Source organism: Camelus bactrianus, chromosome 16 (genome assembly GCF_048773025.1).
Source record: "Camelus bactrianus isolate YW-2024 breed Bactrian camel chromosome 16, ASM4877302v1, whole genome shotgun sequence".
Lineage (NCBI taxonomy): Eukaryota > Metazoa > Chordata > Mammalia > Artiodactyla > Camelidae > Camelus > Camelus bactrianus.
In genome coordinates this window covers 13,134,812-13,157,531 of record NC_133554.1, presented here as the reverse complement: position 1 = coordinate 13,157,531, position 22,720 = coordinate 13,134,812, and the positions used below count along the sequence as shown (strand labels likewise).

Below are 22,720 nucleotides of genomic sequence, written 5' to 3'. Positions count from 1 at the left end.
AAATGGTTAGAATGGGCAATTGTTTATTTTATCACAACTTAAAAAAAAGTAAGGAACTACGGTATCGGTCTTGTAACCCTCACATTTCTGGCGAGGAGCAACCCTTGGAGGTAATCAAGCTACGTCTTTGCAGAGCAGCTTCCAAAGACTGTCCAAGAGTAAGGCTCAGAGGCGGAGATGTGCCCATGGGCAGCTGGATCTGCGCATGTGAAAGGAAATCTACAGTGTACTGGCGCGGAGGGAATGGGGTAACGTGCAAAGGAAGATACTCTAAACTCTATCACTAGATTCACTTTCCTTAAGAATCTCCCCACTAGCATTAAGAATACTCTCATCAAAAGAAATCCTTGAGACTCTCCTTTCCTTTCACAACTCCCTCCCACTCAGATATGCCCTTAACGATAGGAATGCCTCGACTGCCTGCTCTTTTCCCTCACGAACCGCACCCCTCAGACCCTGGCTCCCTAAGATTCCATTTCTCTTTCAAGATGGGTTGGGACCACGGCCAGACCAACTGTCAAGGGCTCCCACCCTGCCCAGAGAGCGCCAGAACGCGTGGGCGGGAGGGACGGCCTCGGGCGCCCCGGAAGTCGCTGTCCCCAGGAGGGCGGAGGCGCCTAGGCTTCGCGGCCCCGGATTGGCGAGAAGGTGGGGATGATGTATTACGCGCGAGGTCTGGCCCTGCCCCTACGCCCCTGCGCGCGGCGAGCGTGGGGCGGGGCGGTGTGGGTGGCCCCGGGCGGCCATTACCCGGAACAATCCCCGGCCTCGGGTCAGGTGACCCTCGGCGGGGCAGGCAGGAGGGAGGGGGAGGGAAGAAGGCGTGAGGAGGGAAGGGAGGGGAGGAGGAGACAGAAGGGCGGAGTAAGAGGGAGGGGAAGGGGGCGGAGTGGGAGCGGGTCACGTGATTCGGCATGGAGGCGGTGGCGGTGGCCGGGAGGAGCCGCCGGGGCAGAAGCCGCACTTGTTAGTGTGGGGGGAGGAGGGGGCCTGGGGACGCCGACACCGTCACCCAGGGACGCCGAGGAGAAGGCGGGAGGGGGGTGGGGGCGAGAGCGGGCTCCGACCCCCGGCCGAGGGGATGAGGGGAGCATGGGCGCCAAGGAGTCACGGATCGGATTCCTCAGCTACGAGGAGGCGCTGAGGAGAGGTGAGGGGGGAGGGGTCTGGGCGAGCTGCCGGGGAGGCCGGCTACGGGCTGCCCAGAGGGTGGGTGACCGGGGGAGGGGAGGGGAGCTGGAGGGCGTGGGGCGCCTGAGGCGGAAGGGAAAGGAGGCCAGCGATGGGGATACTGTGTAGAAGGGTCGGGTGGGAGCAGTGTTTGGGGATTGGGACCTTCTGAAAGGGGGGAAGCTTTCCCAGGGAGAGGGGTGTCAGGCGCCGGCACGGCACTGCCTGTGCTTTCTGGTGGCGTTGTTATCCTGGATGTGTCCAGGGAAGTCCTCCTCTCCCCCTTTTCTTGGGTGGCACCAGCCCTTCCAGGCCCCCTCATCCTTTACTGCCATATTTTCCTATCACTCCTTCACAACCCCCCCGCCCCCCCGCCCCAGCGACATCCTAACCTCGCACCTCGCCCTGGCTGGAAGGGAGAGGGGAGGCGGCTGCAAAGCCCTCTCTTTGCTGGTAGAAACCCCTTCCGATTGTGGAGTCTCTGCCTATCCCGAGGGCCTTTGCCAGTCTCGTGGGGCTATCACCACCCCCTGCCGCCACCCACTCACCCTTTGAGCGACTGACTGATAAGAACGACCTGAAATTGAGTTGTGTTTGAGATGAGATGAGACTGGACAGCTGGTGTTGCCGCAAGACCTCATCTTCGGTCTCATCTCTTCAGACGTTGGTCAGAGCCTTTCATTGCACTTGATCCCCAGTTCTCACCCCCTCCCTCCCCATAAAATGGCCTTCGGAAATCCAGCATTCTGATATTGTGTTATAGCTCCCTTTAGAGACCGGCCTTGCTGGCAGTCCTAGCCAGCTGCTTATTGGCTCTGATGCACAGTATGTTAACAGCCCCAACCCCCTACCACTTACTCCAATACCGCTGTCCATGATCACTAAAGCACACGCTAACTGGAAGTGTCTGTTGCACAGTTTATGGCCGGAATGTGACTTAATTTTTCATGACTGGGATTTGAGTGTGTGTTTGTGTGTGTCTGTCTGTCTGTGTCTAGGTGTACTTATATTTCTTTTCAGCATTTAATGGCTTTTCTTCGTAAGAAGTGGAAAACATTAAGCAGGTTAGGTGCTAGGCGTTATTGTTGACAGGTTTCTAAGTTAAGAAACCAGCCATTATCCAGGTGATGGTATTAGTAACTAAGGATATAAAATAAAAAATTAATTGCAAGACAGGCATTCAAAATGAGAATTTGGTAGTGAACTCTTGTTCATATGTAGGGAGGAAAGGGATAAGTTCAGTGGACCATCACCTGAAAATAGATACGTATTTAGATGTGTTTTTGTGGACTGACCAGAATAGCAAAAATATGCTTTTTAGGTCTTTCTTTTTTTTTTTTTTTTTCCCTGTGGAACAGTATACTGATTGTTTTTATGGACAATCTCACTTGAACTTTTTTCCTTGCCTCAATATGAGAAATATTCCAAATTCTTGATGTGTTTCCAGCTCTAGTAGGCCAGTCATTTCCGGGATGCTGTTGAGCCTGACAGGTCTGGCCTCAATTAGGCAATGGCTTACATGGCATGGAAGAGGAGATCAGTCAAACTGATTCACAGCTTCAGGGTTCACAGGTGTTTAGTTTCTAAAGTTTGAGAGGGTGATATAGCCGGCATTAAGGAATTCTGAAATGAAACTTTTATCCAACTCTATCCTGCTTTGTCTTGTATCAAACTAAGATTCTGCCTTTGTAAATATAAAGGAAATTAACAGTTGGTGCCTTTTAAACTGATTAGGTGACTTGACTGAAGATCTTTGTTCAATTTGTTAGGAAATGTCTGCTTGTTGAATTTTCAAACATATTTGAAGAGGTAGCAAAATATTTATTAAAACCTTATTTAGCTGTTGTTGGAATTTATGTTTTATCAGTTTTGCTGCAGAAGAAAATTAAGGCAAGAAAGATAAAAACCTTATTTAGCTGTTGTTGGAATTTATGTTTTATCAGTTTTGCTGCAGAAGAAAATTAAGGCAAGAAAGATAAGCAAGTTGATAAAATAGCTTTTTAAAATGTAAACCAGGAGCTTTTTTTTTTTTTAAAGTGGGCAATTCTTTTGAACATGGTACTATTTAGTAAATGTCAGAGTTTAATATAGAATTTCTTTTAGTAAGTTTATAAAAAGAATTTATAAAGCTTTTGATAGAGCTAAAAAGTGGTTTGAGAACTTTTTGGAGGGGGGAACATGAATAATCTAAATAGACACCAAAACTTCCATCTGTTACTCTTACCTGCCTACTTGTTTTGTATAAGGTGAATGGGGAGTGGGAGAGAATTGGCCAAATACACAATGCATATTATATTAGTCATTGTACAAGTAAAAAACAAGCTTGATAAACTACTGAAATACCTACCCCCTTGGCTTTACTTAAAATTATTGAGCACAAAATAATGCCTAACCATAATTAGGTAGTATTAAAAAAAAAAAGTCAAGCGTACATTACCGCCTACAAACGTAGAATTACAGCAGTTTATCTTGCAAAATGGGGCCTTGGAAATGCAGTGTTAATGACAGATAACACTGGACCTGAGTGAAAGGGTAGTCTAAGTGACTTCCCATCTACATTCAGATGCTCTAGAAATTAGAAAGATTGGTTTTGCTAGACTGTATGTCGGTTATACAAGCATAAATAGTTTCCTTAAAATACACCCTGACATTTTTTTAAGGGAGGTACACACACACACTCACACACACTCACACACAATCTATCTATCTTAAATACCTTGAGTAGAACACAAGCCTTGCTTGACTCTGGCTTAGATTGCATGTATTTTCTGAAGTATACCCACCTACTGTACTTCATGGGTACTGACAATTTTAGCAGCTAAGGTCTTTTAAGTTTTTACTTCATTTCTTTGTTGCATCTAAGTTTGTGGCTTGTGTATTCCTAGCAATGTATTCTAAATGCTTGGAACATAGCATTAAAAAAACATTGAATGAAAGGAGTTGTAGTTTAGAGAATTTCAGAACTCTCAAGAAACCTTAAAAATCTTTTCCAATTCTTTAATTCTTTCCTCCTGCTCCTCTCTTCCTTTCTTGCAGCATTCTGGATACAGAATTATAAGGCATTTGTGGGTTTTTTTTTTTTTTTTTTTTAGTAGGAATTGGCTGAGTTAAAATTGTCCTTAGCTTTTAAATTGTAGTAGTAAAATACAGTGGGTAAATTTATTCTAATCCCCCCTTTTTTTTCTAGTAGAGTTTGGCACTTATGTTAGACTAAATATCTGAGTGATGTCAAAAAGTTATGTTGTGGATTCACACTTTAGAGTGTCTCTTTGCTCATACATTCAGCAAATTTTTACTGAGTACTAGCTATGACTCCTTAGACACTGAAGGAAGAAAGATGAATGACTTTTTATAGCCTGTGTTGGGGATCTCTACTGAAGAGATACACTGCAAGGTGTATGCAAGACTATCCATGGGAGATGGGAATAAAATATAAGAACTTCTATTTAAAGTTCTATTTTGTGTATGTTTGATAGTGGACATAACATTTTTATAATAGTATATATGTGCATAATTTATAAGTGATTAACATTGTATATTAAGTGCTACAGTCCTATAGAAGGAAGTACTATAGGAATGCAGTGTGTTTGTACTTGGTGGCCTGGAAGTGCCCTACCACTGTACTCATTTCACAGCATGTGTTCAATAATTGTATGCTAAAGAATTTAATTTCCTAGTCACTTATAAGTTGTGTTTGCTAGTGGGATAATTAAGCATGTAATAGTTGAAGATTCCAGTACTTTTCATTTTGCTTATCCACCAACTCTAAAATGCTCTAAAACATTGACTTTCCAACCAAGATTTTATTCTCCAAGTTTTATAGTATTACTATTATAATTTCATTAGCTTTATATTACCTATGATGTGATGTTAACTAGTTTAGTATAACATTGTATAAGTGAAAATTGAATTTCACAGTTGGTACCTTTTGGGATGCACTGTTCTCTCTTATGAAAGCACTAATTTGCCTTCATCTAAATTTGCTAAATTTACCGGTGAACTCAACTAGCATTAGTGTAGAACGGTAGGTTTGGGTCAAGCCTTTTGCAAGTATACCTAGCCAGCTGCTATTGTATGTAAAGGAGAAAAACGAGGCCGTTTTAAATTAGTCTGCTTATATGTAGTCACCTAAGAAGTTACAAAGGTGCTGTTCTTCATAATCTCCAGTTTGACACTCCATATGGAGTGTCAGTGACAAAGAGGAGATAAATACACCAATGAACCCTGGGTTTGGGGGGGGGTTGAGCAGAATGAGGTGACATCACTTGATAGTTAATGGCCTCATTTACCAAACTGAACAGCTGTTGTTGTTTTTTCTTGTTCATTGTTTGTCTTTGTGCTTGGTTAGTGAGATTTCAGAGTGACAGCATTCAGACAGATGTATAAGTCACTTAGAGTTGGGAATGTGGTGACCACCCAATAGCCAGGTGTTTTCTCAGGAGAAGGGGAAGATTTTCAGCACTTGATTTTATGATAAGCCGCAGGAAAAGTTAGGAAAGTGGTTATTATTCTTGGTGTGACTGTAGAGAATCTGTTTTTGGAGCACTAGAGATTAATGCTGAGAGTTTAGATTAGAAGCTCCAGTGTTAAAACAGCTGCAGAGGTAGAGAGATTTTATTTATAAATTAAAAATTGGTGGTTTGATAGTGGTGCTGAGAGTGATACTGTATCCAGAAAGCATGGCTTCTCTTTTCAGGGTGTGTTTATACTTTTGCTTTTACCTTTTGGGCTTCATAATATTTGTGTTTAAATTGAGCCACGCACCTCCACCTCTTTCCATTTTTTCTAATCATAACTCTTAGAGGTTAGAGATGGATAGTTAATTACTGACATAAAAGCCTGATAAAACTAGCTTCATGGTATTTACTGTTATAGTCAGAGACCTATTTGTTAGAAGACCCATCTATTCAAAGATGAAGGCCTTTCCTTAACACCCGCTTTTATTAGAGACTTCATATTCATTAACGTAAGGCTTGCTTCATTTTATGGAAATCCCAAGTTCATCACTTGTGAACAAGGTTCAGGAAAATTGATGGTTATTGGAGTCCTTGATACTGGACTGCATTAAAGGCAAAACTATCCGAAACTAAGGTTTTACAGAGGAAGTTCTCCCTCTTCTCTTCCATTTCTGTGAAATTGGATTGTCTCAGCATCTTACCCCTTGCAGAAGAAAAACCTTTTAAGTTTTGCTGTGGTTTCTTGCCTTTTCCTAATGACTTGTGAAAGAGTCTAGAGAGACTACATTATGAAAAAGAGCCTTCTATAAAGATAGGCCTCTCCTCGTCTTTCCCATGACAGTAAATGGCACCGGTATTCCAACACAACTGCTAAAGCCAAAAGTCCATAGACATCCTTAGTTCCTCTCTTTCACCATCTGACCTATCCTCTTATCCCCAGTTTGAGTCTGTCACCTAGTCCTGTTAGTTTGGTATCCAGTCCAGTCTGTTAACTTGTGCTCATCTTCACTGCCCCTACTCCAGTCCCAGATGCCATCAGCTCTTGCTGAGATACCGCACAGTGGTTTTTTAGTTTCACACAGCAGCCTTTGTAATCTTAAAATTTAAATCGGATCCTGTCATTCCTGTCCTCTCAGTCTGTTTTTCTCTCAGCCTGGAAAGGCTGTTTACAAATTTTCACATGTCTGGTCCATTCTTCATATCTGAAGTCTTAGCTCTGATTGCCTCAACTCGGCCTTCTGTTATCCTCTTACATGAGGATATTGCACTATTCTGCATCGTTCATAGTTTGTAATTATCATATTTGTCGTCAGGCATGATGCTGAATCCCCAGTGCCAAGATAGGTACGGTGACTGGTATATGTTAAATGCTCAGTAGGGATTGGATGGTGGAGCGAATATATAAATGATGGAGAGAAGATTTGGAGAACTGCATAAGGTTTGTAAGGGAGTTAAGAATGGAGTGCTGACAGAGATTGAGTATATTGAGCAATATATCCATCTCAAAATTTCTTTTCCTTTTGTCAACTTTGAAAATCTTTGGAAAAAATTGCTAATTTTTTTTAACATGGATTTTTTAATTTAATTGAAGTGTAGTGGATTTACAATGTTAGTTTCAGGTGTACAGCAAAGCGATTCAGTTTGAATGATAGTTAAAAACATAGGAGCCTTAAATGTAATATTCAGTTTTGTCTGTTTATTTAAAATATTTAAGTTGATACTTAAGGTAAGTTCTATATGGCAGTAAGTATTGTGTTTATGAGCACTTAAGAATGTCTTTTGGTAATATATAAAATTTAATAGTTTTGCTCATGAAATGATTGATTTTTATACAGTGATCTTCATGTACTTTTCATCCATGGTGACAGTTATAATCCTATTGCCAAATGTGAGGTTAGAGTTGGTAACTTACATGCTTAAAGTGTTGTTCAGAGTTCCTTTGGAAGCTGAGAATAAAATTCACGTCAACATACAGAGCACTCTTACTGGTTCTAAAGAATCCAAATGATTTTAAACTAAATTTTATGAATAGCGCTTTTTTTGTCCAAGGTTCTTCTTCTCTTATACTCCATGGCTAATGCTTTTTTTCTCTTAGTCTTTTAGTTTTAATTTTTATGACAGTGATATATACACATAATTTAGAATCAGCTGATTGTACAGGGCTTGTTATGAAAACAGTAGTGCTGTTATTCTCCCTTGACAGTTTTTCTCTAGCCAGTTTTCCTCTACCCATCAGCCAGTGCTTTTAACACTTTAAATTTATTAATTTGGTCTTTATGTTTTGAAGTAATATACTTAGATTGCTACTTTTTTTTTCCATTTAAGGAGTATTTTTTGTGTCCCCACTAATTAAGGATGAGGACTTGGCTCTTTATTATTCTGCTCCCAGTCCCCAAAACACACACCTGTGCTCCTGTCCTCCCATTTCCTGATCTTGGTATAATTTAATTTTGATTAGATCAGTGTTCAATGTTTCCGTAATCAGGTCTTTATAAATTCTGCTCATGGCTAAGCCATTTAATATACTAGGATTACTTTTCCTTTCCTGTACACTTGACTTTCTCTTAAAGATTTCCTTTAATAATTACCTTTTATTTTATTTGCTTAGGTTTCTAGTCACTGTAATTCAACCCCTAAAGTTCCCACCAAATGTTAAATCTACTCCATATGTTCATATATATCAGGTGTTCACTCAGTTCGCCATATTGGAAAAAAAACTTCCTGGAACCTTCTGTCCACCTCCAGTCTGTACTTTTTGCCCTTGTGCTCAAAGTTTGCCATCCTGGGATCTTCCTTCACCATTATCCTGGAGATTTTCTTCGCTGTCCTTTGTTGGATCCTGTTCTCTATATCCCTGTTTCCTCTCTCTTGATTTACTCTTCCATTTTGGTGGAGCTCATTGCCTGGTAGCTTCTTGAAAAAGGGTGCATGGGAGGTAAAGTTTTGAGGCCTTCATTCTCAAGCTGATGCTTTTTGCTTTAAAATAATTCTTACATCTGTACTCTTCAGTTTCCAAGAGGCTCTTTATGTTTTTACCAACTAATTATTCTGAAGTTCTTTTTAGTAATCCTTATACTTGATCTCCAGTCATGTGGGTCTTAATTTAAGCCGCAGGGCAGATTCATTGCAGCGATCAGTTAAAAGACTGGCGTGAGAGGAAGACATTGCCCTAGAATGCAGTTTTTGTGATCATGGATCAGTAGACTCTAAAACTCCAGGAGGGTGGGGACATGTATGTCTTACTCACTGCTCTATCTCTAGCACTTGCACAGTGCCTATTACATATTAGCTACTCAATACATATTTGTTGAATGAGTGAATTGAATAAGCAACCTTTTCTAAAAACCGGATTAAATTTTTAGTGGAAACTTGTTTAAGGGTATGTGTGTGCTCAGGTGTGCGTGCCCAGAGGCTTAAAACTCATATTTACATATCTATAGTGTATATGTATTTAAATGCATCTTTTGCTGTTAAAAAATGGTTAATTGTATTAGGCATGCCATTATGTCATTTTTGGCTCTGCTGTAAAGTTGGTTTTGGAATCTGTTGGTGAACAGCTGTGGTAGGAAGCTGTGGTGGATTTAGAATAGTTGTTTGATTAATAAATTTGGTTTAGAGATTCTTTAGTTTATGCAAGCATCTATAAATGAAATCTTTCACTGTGTGGAATTGTATAGATCAGAAGTTACGCATTTTGTCAGAGATGCTGACTTGAGAATACCTCTTTACAGTTGACTATAGAAGGACAAATTGCTTATTCTTTATAGGCTTAGAGGTGTGGTGAGAAGCAATTACTTAATGATGGAAGCATTTTATATTGTCACATCACTGGTACTATAGAGATTCAAATTGAAGTTGACAGAAGATTGCAAAGCAAATATATTTAAATAATGAAAATTAGGACAGCTGAATGAACACTTGGCAGGAAATAACATCTCATAGAAAAATGTTCCATTTTCAGTGGAGCTTATTTCTTATATTATTTCAATAGAGTCCAAAACTAAATGCGACTTCTTTTCCTACAGATCTGCTTATATATTGCATGTCTTTGTTTTTTTTTAAATTATTTCTAAGCCCTTTATTGCTTTGTATAACAAGTTTACAAATGATGACAGTCAGTAAATGTTTGCTAAGCAAATGAATGACTGCATTTTAAATAAATGAATGAAGACCATTAGCCTCTCTGGGATTCCATTTCTTCATCTGTAAAATGGATGTAATATCTTTTCGTGGCCTTCATAAAATTGCTGTGAAGATCAAATGAGATAATGGACTACTTGAAGTAGTTTAATACCCTAGAAAATCATTCAGCCTGTATATCTTCAGATATTTCTTTGTTGCATGTCTTTGTAATTCACCCACAAGCCCAAGCCAGAAACTGGTCATCAGTTGAGACTTTTCCTATTTTGCCTCTGTTCACGTTTAATCAATCACAGTGTCCCTTTGGTGCTGCCTTCTTATTATCTCCTGATTCTTCTCCATCTTTAAAGTCATTGCCTTAGAAAAGGCCTTCATCTGTCCCCTGGACTATTAGTCTCCTACCCCTCCAATCCATTATTTGTATTTCTACCAGAATAGTGTTTCTCTGAGATACACATCTGGTCATTTTACTCAAGTGCCTTTCAGTGGAAGATATCCACAGCTTATGGTTTGAAGTCAGTCTTTTTCGCATGGCAAGTCCTGGCAGTTTCTGTGATTTGGTCCCTGCCTGAATACTCTGTGCCTTTGAAAACATTGCCTCCTAGATCTTGGAATGCCCCCTTTCCCTTTATTACTTACATACAATAAAGTGCACAAAACTCACTGTGTTGCTTGATGAAATTTTAGGTATGTACCCAAGTAACCACTATGCAAAACCAAGATAAAGAACATTTTCAGCATCCCAGTAGGCTCTCTCCTGTCCTCTCCCAGTTGGTACTGCCCCTCAGAGGTGACCACTGTTCTGACTTCTATTACTGTAGGTTAGTTTTGCCTATTTTTGAGTCTTGTATAAATAGAATTATCCAATATTTCTTTTCTTTTGTGCGTGGTGAACTCAGTTTTTAAAAAAAAGTTGAGTCTGAACTCATTTTTAAGACCAAATCTGAAGCCTTTTCACTATGAAGTAAATTCCTTAAAAGATTACTAATGTCTTGAAATTTGGGTCAGTGTATTTTTATTTCCAGAGGCTGACATAGAGGCTGGCATGAAGTACATGCTCATCAGTGAACTGACATGCATCTTTCTCCCTGAACTATCCACCTCACTAGATCCTCATCCATCAAAACTAGAGGCATCAAGTCCTCTCAGAAGCCTTCCCTGATATTGCTCCTCCCTTCTCTCTAGCTGTAATACACTTTTTTTGTAGTAGTTATTGCACTGAAATACAGCTGCTAGTTTAATTGGCTGTCTCCTCTCCTTAATTGCGTTCTGCAATCTTTGAGAATGAGGACTCTGTTGTCTAGAAGGTACCTGGTGGGGCTTATTAAAATGTTGACTGATTGAATGGGACACATAGTGCCCTTTGAATACGGGAGAAGCTGACAAAATAAAGCTAATAATAATAATCTCATAAATTGTATTTCTACAGGATAAATTATGGTTGTTTCATGACATTTATGCAAATATTTAAGTGTACTGGGAATCTAAACATTTAAAATTTGGGTGAAAAAGTGGCTTTAAACTAAAATTATCTGAATCCTTGAAGGACTCAGAAAATGTGAAGGAAAACTGAAACACAGCCTTATAGGCAAGGACTAGTAGATTTCTGATTTGTGTTACAATTAGCACCGTTGAGTAAGTTTGAGTGCCCACTTTTTGATGAGCCTTGGTTTCACTGGTCCTAAGACATTCACATTTCTCATAAATAGTAAATACTTACTGATATGAATAGGAAACAAGGGAAAGTCATGTCAAAAGTCCATGCAATTTTTGGAAACTTTTTTCATATAACTTAAACAGTGAGATATATTCTCCTACTTAAAACTCTTTAACTTCTCCATAATAAGGACTATGTAGGCTAATTGGTTTGCTCTCCTCATTTCATGTTTGTCATTTGTCTAGGGCGACTTTCTCTCCGCTTTCATCTGTTCTAATAACTTGATATTGTTCAAAGTGTTGGATAGGCAAGATGAGGCTAGAACATGAAGGGTTTGTTCTCTGATTCTACTTATCTTTCTAGACTTGTAGAATATGCCTAAATTTTACCTTCTTCTCTCGAACATTCGTGGACTATCCAGCACTTACCTCCTTTGAATTCCTGTGACTCTTAATTTGTATCCTTGGTGTTTTAATATTTTTACATAAATATGGTATTGTTTTATGTGTTTTAATTTAATCTCTCCACTAGATTGCAGATTTCTTGAGGAGGAATCTTTAAAAAAAAAACATTTTGCACTGTTTTAAGCACAAATAGGTATTCAGCATTTGTTTGGTGATCAAGAGAATCAGATGGTTACAGTCACTGGTGTCTTTATATGATGTATTGCTTTTTAAAATCAATGGTTACTTCTTATTTAGTTTTGTTTTAAGATACACAGTTGGCCCTATGTATTCCGTGGGTTTCACATCTGCAGATAAGGCGGGCCGACTGTATTCATTGTATTGCACCATTTAATAAAAGGGACTTGAGCATCTGTGGATTTCGGTATCTATGGGGGCTTCTGGAACCAAGTCCCCGCAGGTACGGAGGGATGACGATACCTTTTAAATTTTATTTCCATGTGACATGTGGCTCATATCACAAACTCCTAATTTGCAAGTTTATAGGAATGTGACTGAAGATTACAATTAATAGGTCCAAGAGAACTGCACTGCATGGCAGCTTTACATGTGTTAGAAGAATTTATTAGAAGATAGACAATTGTAAGTTGCACTGGAATTTAGAAGATTTTTGCTCATCTTCTATATTTCTGTCAGTTTGAGGGTTTGAAGATGCACCCAGGACCTATAATTTTCACCAGTGCCTTTTTCGATCCTGGCACTGATAAGCTAAGTGAAAGGGTAGACTTTTCTGTTTACCTTTGTATTCTGGGTCCCTATACCTGAATAATAGATGTTTATGGATTTCCCTATGCAAGTGAAAACATTACAAGTGGCTTTTTCAGCCTTTCCAAATTTTCTCATTTATTAAGTCCTTCACAATTATTTCCTAATAGAAAAAAACTTTTTTTTTAACTTCACCATAGCTAATTTGACATTTGCATTTCTGTACAACCCTTTCTAAAAACTGTGTGTTTATTTCTAATATTAACAAATAAAATATACTTTTCTCATACATATGAGAGGGAAAGAAAAATTGCACTAAATTATGACATCTGATTGTAATAGGAATATAGCTTTATGATCAGTATTGTATTTTCAACTATATGTCTTAGCATTATTGTAAGGTACTTCTGAAACATTTCGTGTAAATTTTTGTCTGACCTTCACAGACTCAGGTATGTGCATAATTTTGTTTTTTTTCCCCTGGCTTCAGTAATTTATTATTACTATGGTATCTATATAGTATATGAAATTTACTCTTTGAACCATTTGAAAAGTAATTAATTGGCATTAAGTACATTCATAATGTGCAACCATCACCAGTATTTATTTTCAGAATTTGGTCATCATCCCAGACAGAAACTCTGTAATTACTAAATAATAACTCCTGATTTCCCCCACCCTCAGTCTCTGGTAACCTCTATTTTACTTTCTGTTTTTGAATTTGCTATTCTAGGTATCTCATGTAAGTGGAATCACGCAGTATTTATCCTTTTATGTCTTATTTCACTTAGCATAATGTTTTCAAGGTTCATCTGTGTTGTAGCATATAGCAGATTTCATTCCTTTTTATGGCTGAATAATAATATATATACTACATTTTGTTTATCCATTTATCTGTTGATGGACATTTGGATTGTGTCCACGTTTTTGCTATTGTGAATAATGTTGCTGTGAACATTTGGTGTACAAAGATCTTTTGAGTCCCTGCTTTCAGTTCTTTTGCATATATATCTAGGAGTGGAATTGTTGAGTCAAATGGTAACTCGATGTTTAACAGTTTGAGGAACTGCCAAACTGTACCCAAGTGGCTACACTATTTTACACCCCTGCCAGGAATGTGTAAGGGTCACAGTTTTTCCACATCCTGGGCTACACTTGTTGTTATCTGTCTTTCATATTTTAGCCATCATGGTGGATATGAAGTAGTATCTCCTTGTAGTTTTGATTTCTATTTCCTTAATGACTAATGATGTGTTGAGCATCTTTTCCTGTGCTCCGTCATTCATTTATCTTCTTAACTCATTTTTGAATTGGGTTGTTTGCTTTTTTGTTGTTGACTTGTAGGAGTTCTTTATATATTCTAGATATTAATCCCTTACTGGGTATATGATTTGCAATTATTTTCTCCCTTTGTGAGGGATGCTTTTCATGCTCTTGATAATGTCTTTTGGTGCTCAAAAGTTTTTAATTTTGATGATGTCAGGTATTTAGTTTTGAATGTAAATAATGTTATAGATTGTGCAGAGGATACAACCACAAACACCTGAAAGATTGATTCTACAGCTGTAGGAAACCAGCGTAGAAAGAACTGTACTTACTGTAACCAAAAAAATCTCCCCAAATAGAGAGAATCCTTTGGCAGTAAATAATCTACATAGCCTGTGGGTAAATTAAAAGCAAACAATGCCCATAAAAGCAGTCCTGCCTGTAATGAAAGCACTGGAAAGCCAACTTCATTATCAAATTTAGCCAGGGTGGAAAATTGGGATATTCATTGAGGAACATCAAAAAGGTCAAGTCTCCATCATTGCAAACATGTACACAAATGATAACAGGTAGTCTTTTCCCTAAGAGTAAGAGTGCCGTGTGTCTTTATGAATTCTAAAATTTAACCTTTGTTAACCCCATTGGTGTAGAGGCCTATGGTGTGAGTGACATATGCTGCTGGAGTAGAGACCGTTTTATCGTTAAGATGGTACTTAGTGATACAAATGACATTTTTATGTTTTAAAATCTTTTGTTTTTGTAGGCACTTTTAAAGAAGGGTTTGTTTTAACTTTCTCTCTGGAGGGAGGTTTCTCAAAAGTTATATCTTAATGGGCATATAGAGATTAATATGTAAGTAATACTGAGTAATTAATACTTGCTCTAAGAGGTTTCTTTTTAGCTACATAACCCCTCAGACATAGTCCTTTACATACCAAAATTTTATTATAGCAGTGTTCTTTGTGTGATTTTATTAGAGGTTGTCAGCCATTTATCTAATAATTCTTTTTATCTCTTGGCAGTGGCTTTTTATAACTTAATATATTGGAGAAAACTTTTATTCTAGATTGAAGTCTTATATTCTGTGTTAGTCTGAAAATTTTTTTCCAGATTTTGAATATTGTTTAAATGCATGGCTTTAATCAGTTATTAATGCTTTAATGTTGCATTAAACATTAATGTCATTATTGGCATATTATAACAATGCAATTACATTAGCATACTCCAAGGAAGACATTAAATTTTCTCCATTTTTAAAAAGTTGTTACTTTTTATAAAATTAAAAATCAGAGTATAATTGGCAAAAAAAAAATTGAGTAATAGCAAAAATGCAATGCATGTCTGACTTGATGCTTTTTGATTACATATTTTGGAGGATATGAATTATCCTTTCTTACCAAATTAGTTTAGAAGTTAAAGATTTGTTTGAAAATTTTAAATGACAGGTCAAAATTAGTATTTACTTTTTTCACTTTCCTTCTGCTATCATTTTGTGCTTAGAATTCACATCTCAACTCTGATTGGCATGTTAGACTTATTTCTGTAGCTTTCTGTCAGATTGCCTCTATCAAAGCTGATAAGGGTAATCATAACTCTGGCCTTATCCGTGGAATGTACTCAGCTCTACTGCACTTAAAATAGGAAAAGGAAAAACAGTATTAACCAGAGAGATAATTTAGAATGTGTTTTTCATCCACTTCATGGTCGGGTCTGTGTGTTTGGTCCTAGACTGTACATTCTGGCATTGTGCTATATAATTTTTGGTGCGTTATAGATATTTCTTTAAATGCTCAATAATACTGTTTGTTTAGTACACTGTAATTTAAATGATCAGAATTAATGTTTTATTTCTTTGTAAAAAACCTATCAAGAGTAGTTTGAAGCTTGCCTTCTCGTTGTATAACTTAAAATATGCAGTGTGCATCTTTCTTTGGTGAATTGTCACATTTCTTTCTGAGTATGGATTAACTTCCAACATTTTCCCTTTTGTGCTTTCAGTGTTACCTTTGAGAATTTCTTAAAAGTTTTTTTGTTTTGTTTTGTTTTTTGCCAGTGCTGCTTCCTCTGGGATATCTTCCTCCTTTTCATCACAACTACTTTCCTCATTTACCTTTCACTAAGTTGGAATAAATAAATGAATGATTACTTATTAAATGCCTGCACACTGTTCTAGGCTCTGTGCTGAATGCTAGGCATACCAGGACAAATAAGACATATTACTACACTCAAGGAGCTTATTATTCATATAAGGTAGAGCAGGGTCATGAAGGTGAGAGTAGTTTGGTGATGAAAGGAAAGAAGGGGTGATGTTTTAACCAAGTCATAAAAGAGCATTTGGTGTTCAGGTGGCGTTGTAAAAAGGTGGTATCTATAGATAAGAAGAGAGCATTGTAAGCAAAGGCAAACAGGAATGTCACCTGACAGCCAGTAGCACTTCTGTAAAATTTGTTTAAAAATTATAAAAGCAACACAATAATACTACTGACAGATTGGAAAAGGGAGAGAATTCCACTGATGATCCTGTCACCTAACAGCTAATTATTTGCTTTTACTCTTTTTTCAAATAAATGTTTTACGTTGTTTTAATCATAGCATGTGCGATTTTGTATTTTTGGGTTTTTTTCTGAGATGCCAATTGTTATCAGTGTCATACATACATATAGTTTAAAGTGTTAACTTGTTTGTTTAAGGTTTGTTGAATAACAAGCAGTTGCCTAATCTTCCTTGGTATTTTCTCCTTCCCAGAAGAGACTGTGTTATATTCTAGGCATTATCTGTTGACTTCCCACTTCTGAGCATGCAAATTTAGCTTTCTTCCCCCTACCCTTCACCCTTAGTCACTTCCCCTTCCTCTCTCTCTATTACTTCATCCTACCACTACAGTTATATGGTAATTTTGGTTACATAAATATTCAGTGTTTACCTTATGACACCTTGTGTACCAGACCAAGTTGTATAGTAGGCTGTGATCACTTTTCTAGCACAACTTTTTGTCTTCCCTAGAGCTAATTGTGGTTTTATTTGTGTTTGGTATTCTAAGTATTTATCACTAATTCAACCCTACACTAGCCTCTTAAGATTATCAGATGTCAGTTTCTTCTAATGTTTTCATGTAGCCTTCAGTCTGGCTTCAAACTAGACTGGTGACTCTTTGAACCTGGTCCACAGCTACAATCCTGGGAACTCCCTTCACCCTTATCCCGGGAATTCTCTGCTGCTAGATCTTTGTTATCTCTAATCCCATATCTTCTACTTTCTGGATTTTTTTTTTCTTGTTTTGGTGGATGACTTCCTCCAGGAACTTTCTGAGAAAGAGTTTATGTGAGATAAATTATTGACATTTGTTAAATCTGAAAATATCTTAAATCTGACCTCATACTTGACTGAACGTTTATCTGAGTTAGAGTTCTAAGTTAAAAATCATTTTTCTTCAGAATTTTGAAAAAGTATTGCTTCATTTTTAGCCTGGTTTCCCTTTGTTCTTGAGGTATCCAATGCATTCTAGTTCTTGGAGCATTGTGTTTGTTTACAGGATTTGCCTACAGGATTTTTATCCTCAGTGTTCTGAAATTTCACAGTGATGTCCTGTATGGCCTTGTTTTCACCTATTTGCTACTAAAAATGGGCTCCTTTAATTTGAAGGCTGATGTCCTTCAGTTTGGGGAAATTAAAAAAAAATTGTCTCAGTGATGATTTCCTCTCTTAGATTTTCTTTCTTCTTGTAACTCTTATAATTTTGATATTGCACCTCCTGGGCTGATCCTCTCATTTTCTTACCATTTTCCATCTTTGTCTTTTTACTACCTTTTGGGAGATTTCTTTAAACTTTTACATTCTTTCAAATGATCTTTATCTTTCTGCTCTCATTTTTTAAATTTTAAGAGCTCTTAATGTTTTTCTTTATTGAAAAATTTCATGTGATATATTTACATGGGGTAAAATGCACAAATCTTAGGTGTACACTTCAGTGAGTTTAAAAAAAATCCACTCATGTAACCTCCTACCCTCCAATCAAGGTATAGATCTTAAGTGTTTAGTTCAGTGAATTCTGACAAATGCTTTACGCTTCTATTATCACCCAATTCAAGATAAAGAATGTTTCTATCACTCCAGAAAGATCTTTCATGCCTCTTTCCAATCAGTCATCCCAACCCACCAGAGACAACCACTTTTCTGATTTCTATTGCCATGCATTAGTTTCGTTTGTTTTTGTACTTAATATAAATGGAATTGTATAGTATGTATCTTTTTGTGTCTGGCTTTTTTTTTGTTTTGATGTCATCCCTGTTGTTGCTGAGTAGTAGTCTGCTGTACGAATTTAACATAATTATTTATCTGTTCTTCAGTTGGACATTTGAGTTTCTTGGTTTTGGCTATGATGAGTAAAACTACTATAAACATTTTTCTACAAGTCTTTCTGGACATATGCTTTCATATATCTTACATACCTAGGAGTGGAGTGGAATGGTTGAGACATAGAGTAGGTATATGTTTAGCTTTATTAGAAAGCATCAAATAGTTTTCCAAAGTGATTATATAATTCTTTTACTTTCCTCAGTTTCAGTTGTTCTGCCTCCTTACCAGTGCTTCGTACTGTGAGTCTTACATTTTAGACATACAGATTAGTGGGAAGCAGTATCTCAATGTGGTTTTAATTTGTATTGCCTTAATGACTAATAATGCATACTTGTGCATGTTGGCCATTTGTATGTCCCTTAAGAGCCCTTTTTTGTTCTATGAATTTTAATAGTATCTTGTTCTTTTTTTCCCCCCATCTTTTTGATATCTTATCTCTTTGAGGATATTAATGGTATGTTTTTAAGGGATTTTTTTTTCCCTCCCTCTATAGACTGCTCAAGTTTTTCTTTTCCTATTTTTTGCTTCTTTCATATTAGAGGCATTTTGCAGATGCCTAATAATCTTGTTTCTCTGCTCATAATGCTGATTAGAAGTTCTGTGTTAGTGGGGCTTGTTGCTAAGCATTTTCGTTGTGGAACCTTCTAACCCCACACCCAAGTCAGTATATTCTGGTCTTTAATCAGAGAAGTCCCTTCAGGTCTTCTGTCTGGAGGGTAAAGTTCTGACTGCCAGACTCTGGAAATTCAGAGGAGGAAGAGGGGAGGTGTCTCCACATTCTCATTCATGTATTTATTTAATACCCCTGTTTTTAGAATGCCTTAACTAACCTCATTTATATCTGGTGTCCAGAGAGAGATTTTCTGATGTCCAGAGAAGTGTTTCATGTCTTCTAGACAATAAACTTCTAGTCTTTTGACATGGTTAGGGAGGCTTGGTGACCAGGCTGTGTGGAAGGGAGTTGGGGAGCTCTGGAATGTCACTGCTTCTCAAATAGCTTCTAGCCAATAGCACAACTGCCTTCTTTACCCCCACTCTCCTGTGCCTTCTGGAGGTACCCTGGTCCCACTAATTCTGGGCCTTTATAGGATTCTGCCATATACAGAATTCATCTTTTCTCTTGTCAACTTAGGGATTCAACTCTATTACATCTACTGAGTCCTTTAATGTGTGTTCATCTGCTTTACAGTTTCCAAAATTTTCTTGCTTTTATCTTCTATCCTGATTTCCTTGTCTTTGGGTTTATGCATTTAAAGAAGAAAACAGTCCCTTTACTGAGTTTTAGTGGGCTTTAAGAAGGGAGTGAAATTAAGTGTTTCAATCCAGTGTTCTTTTATCAGAACTCTGTATTTTTTGTCACATAGTATATCATGTCTTATTTTTTCAAATTATTATATTTTCATAATTATAATTTTTCTTGGTTGCTCAATATTCTACTGCCTGGATTGTCCATAATTTACTGTTGTCTTATTACTAGATTTTTTGAAGTTTCTTCCAGTTTTTCACTTATTACATTTTGCTGAAGTGAACATCTTCGTTTATTTAAGATTCCCCCATTTTTGGATTATTTCCTTAGAATAGGTTTCCAGAAATGTAACATCTTTTGATGGAAATCATTTTCTGAAAGTGATACTTGAGTGTTGATTTTATTAAACACCTATGAGAATTTGGTATTGTAATTTGCCAAAAAATCATTTGTTTATTGACTAGTCTAAAATGGCATCTTGTTTCATATTTTTTGGATTTTTTTGTCTATTTTTTGTTTAATTTTGTTTTCTTTGTGGGGGGAGGTAATTAAACTTATTTATTTCTTATTGTAGGTACTGGGGATTGAACCCAGGACCTCTTGCATGCCAAGCATGTACTCTACCACTGAGCCACACCCTCCCCCAATTTGTATTTTTTGGATTAATTGTCAAGGTAGAACAGTTCTCGACATTTTTGTTAGTTGAATTTTTTATTATCTTTTTGTCCTTTGTTATCAACATTTTTAGTTTTTTAAAACTTTTAAAAATCAATTTGTAGAGCTTTTTATAATAAATGCCTTAGATGTTAACCATCTGACAGATTTGCTACAAATATTTTCTCCAGTTGGTTTACCATTTTAGTGATTTTTTTTGCTGTTGTTTTTAATGTGCATGAGTTTAAAATTTGCACATAGTCAAATCTACCGTGTTTTGTATCACTTTGGAAGTTTCATGTTTTTACTCTAACAGATGTCTGAAAAATAATTGATTCTAATTTATGATTGTATTTTTAGCATTGAACTTAAAAAAAAAATTCACCTGAAATTTATTTTAGAGGGTGATTAAAATTAGGATCTAAATTTATGTGTTTTTTGTTTTGTTTTGTTTTGTTTTAAAGCTGCTAAGCAGCTAACCCAGTATGAGCCAGGGAATCATTTCTGTTCTTATTTCTTTAAAATATTTAAAAAAGGAGTATGTGTAATAACTCCTATTTTGCCTCATGTATTCTGTTCTAATTATTCCTCTGTATAGTCTTGCATCAGAAACTTGCATATTCTCTCAGAGACTTGGATTGCATCATATGTAATCTAGACTTCCTTATTTTAAATTATTTTGTTCTGCTTTGGTTGTTTTGGAAGTGTTTGTACACTGTTGCTTTTATGTAATAAAACTTCAGAATGTTGCCATCTTGAGGTTGCTTATAAAACCATGTATGGTTGTCAGGAAATTGCTAACAACAATGAAGTCCTTATTGTATACAATAGGGAAAATAAACTTCTAGACCTATGTTTATTTTTTTGATGGCCAGATTCAATTCTTGGTTTTAACTGTTTTGTTTTATTTTTGTTTTTTAACTAAGATCTCAGTTTAAAATATATCTTCCCTTTAGCTTTTTTTTTTTTTAGTCCTTATAATGGCCGTACAACTAGTAGCCTTGTTTCTTTTGAATCAGTGCTTTTTGGTGAAAAGGTTTTCATCTAGCAGCAAAGCTCTTTTAAGTCTTTATATCAGGATTTCTTGTTAACTGTGAAGAACAGAACTTCTCATTCCCTTGATTTCTATAAAGTAAAAACAAACAAAAAAAAATCCCCTATATACAGGATTATAAAGCAATCTAATGCTTATATAACTCACAAGTTTTTAAAAATTTTACATTAAAATAAATAAACAACAAGTAGAACACTATCCTGTACCATGAAATGCTTCATTGTCTCTAAATACTGTATTTTTCTTGCAGCAGGAAGGATGAAATTGTGTTTTATGAAACAGGATGAACTTGGTTAGGTGGAATTTTTACTTGCATTTTCTTTTTATTTATTTGTTGATTTGTTTATTGCATTTTAGCTTATATGATTCTTTGAGGTATATAGATTTCTTTAATTTTAATTTATTTTTATTTTTTAATTCTACCCCTATATTGCCCCTCCTTTCTTCCTTCTCCCCATTGGTAACAACTATATATCTCTATATCTGAGTTTGCTTCTTTTTTATTTATTCACCAGTTTGTTGTATTTTTTAGATTTCACATATAAGGAATATCATACAGTGTTTGTCTTTGATATTTTTCACTTAGCATAATGCCTTCCAAGTCCATCCATTGCTGCAGATGGCAGTTTCATTCTTTTTTATGGCTGAGTAGTATTCCATTGTGTATGTATATGTGTGTGCGTGTGTATGTATGTATGTGTGTGTATGTGTATGTATACCACATCTTCTTTATCCGTTCATCTGTTGATGGATGCTTAGGTTGCTTCCATACTTTGGCAATTATATATAACACTGCTGTGAATGTTGGAGTGCATGTATCTTTTTGAATTAGTGTTTTTGTTTTTTTCAGATATATACCCAGGAGTGGAATCGTTTTGTCATATGGTATTTCTATTTTTAGTTTTTTGAGAAATCTCCTTACTGTTTTCCACAGTGGCTGCACCAGTTTACATTCCCATCAACAATATAGGAGAATTCCCTTTTTCCATATCCTCAACAGCACTTGTTATTTGTGTTCTTTTTGATGATAGCCATTTTGACAGGCATGAGGTGATCTCATTGTAGGTTTGGTTTTTTTTTAAGTTTTAATATATTTTTATTGAAGTACAGTCAGTTTACAATGTGTCAATTTCTGCTGTACAGCACAGTACTTCAGTCATATAGGACCATACATATATTCGTTGTCATATTCTCTTTCACCATAAGTTACTACAAGATATTGAATATGGTTCCCTGTGTTATACAATATAAACTTGTTTATCTATTTTATATATATATTAGTTAGTATCTGCAAATCTCAAACTCCCAGTTTGTCCCTTCCCACCCCCTTCTCCCCCAGTAACCATAAATTTGTTTTCTATGTCTGTGAATCTGTTTCTGTTTTGTAAATAAGTTTGTCTTTTTTTTTTTTTTAAATTGGATTCCACGTGTAAGTCCTATCATGTGGTATTTTTCTTTCTCTTTCTGGCTTACTTCACTTAGAATGACATTCTCCAGGTTCATCCATGTTGCTGCAAATGGCATTATTGTATTATTTTTTATGGCTGAGTG

The 22,720-nt window shown here is 36.7% G+C and overlaps 1 protein-coding gene across 2 annotated transcripts in view; it reads left to right on the top strand.

The window, feature by feature from the left end:
* The first annotated feature begins 938 nt into the window (after positions 1-938).
* USP32 (ubiquitin specific peptidase 32) overlaps positions 939-22,720 on the top strand; it is a 167,618-nt gene continuing 145,836 nt past the window's right edge. The window contains exon 1 of one of the 2 annotated variants that reach the window (XM_074342650.1): positions 939-1,150. In XM_074342650.1, coding sequence (XP_074198751.1) covers positions 1,093-1,150 — 58 coding nt within the window. In that variant the 5' untranslated portion in view covers positions 939-1,092. The remainder of the gene's footprint in view (positions 1,151-22,720) is intronic. The other variant, XM_074342651.1, reaches the window with a different exon arrangement.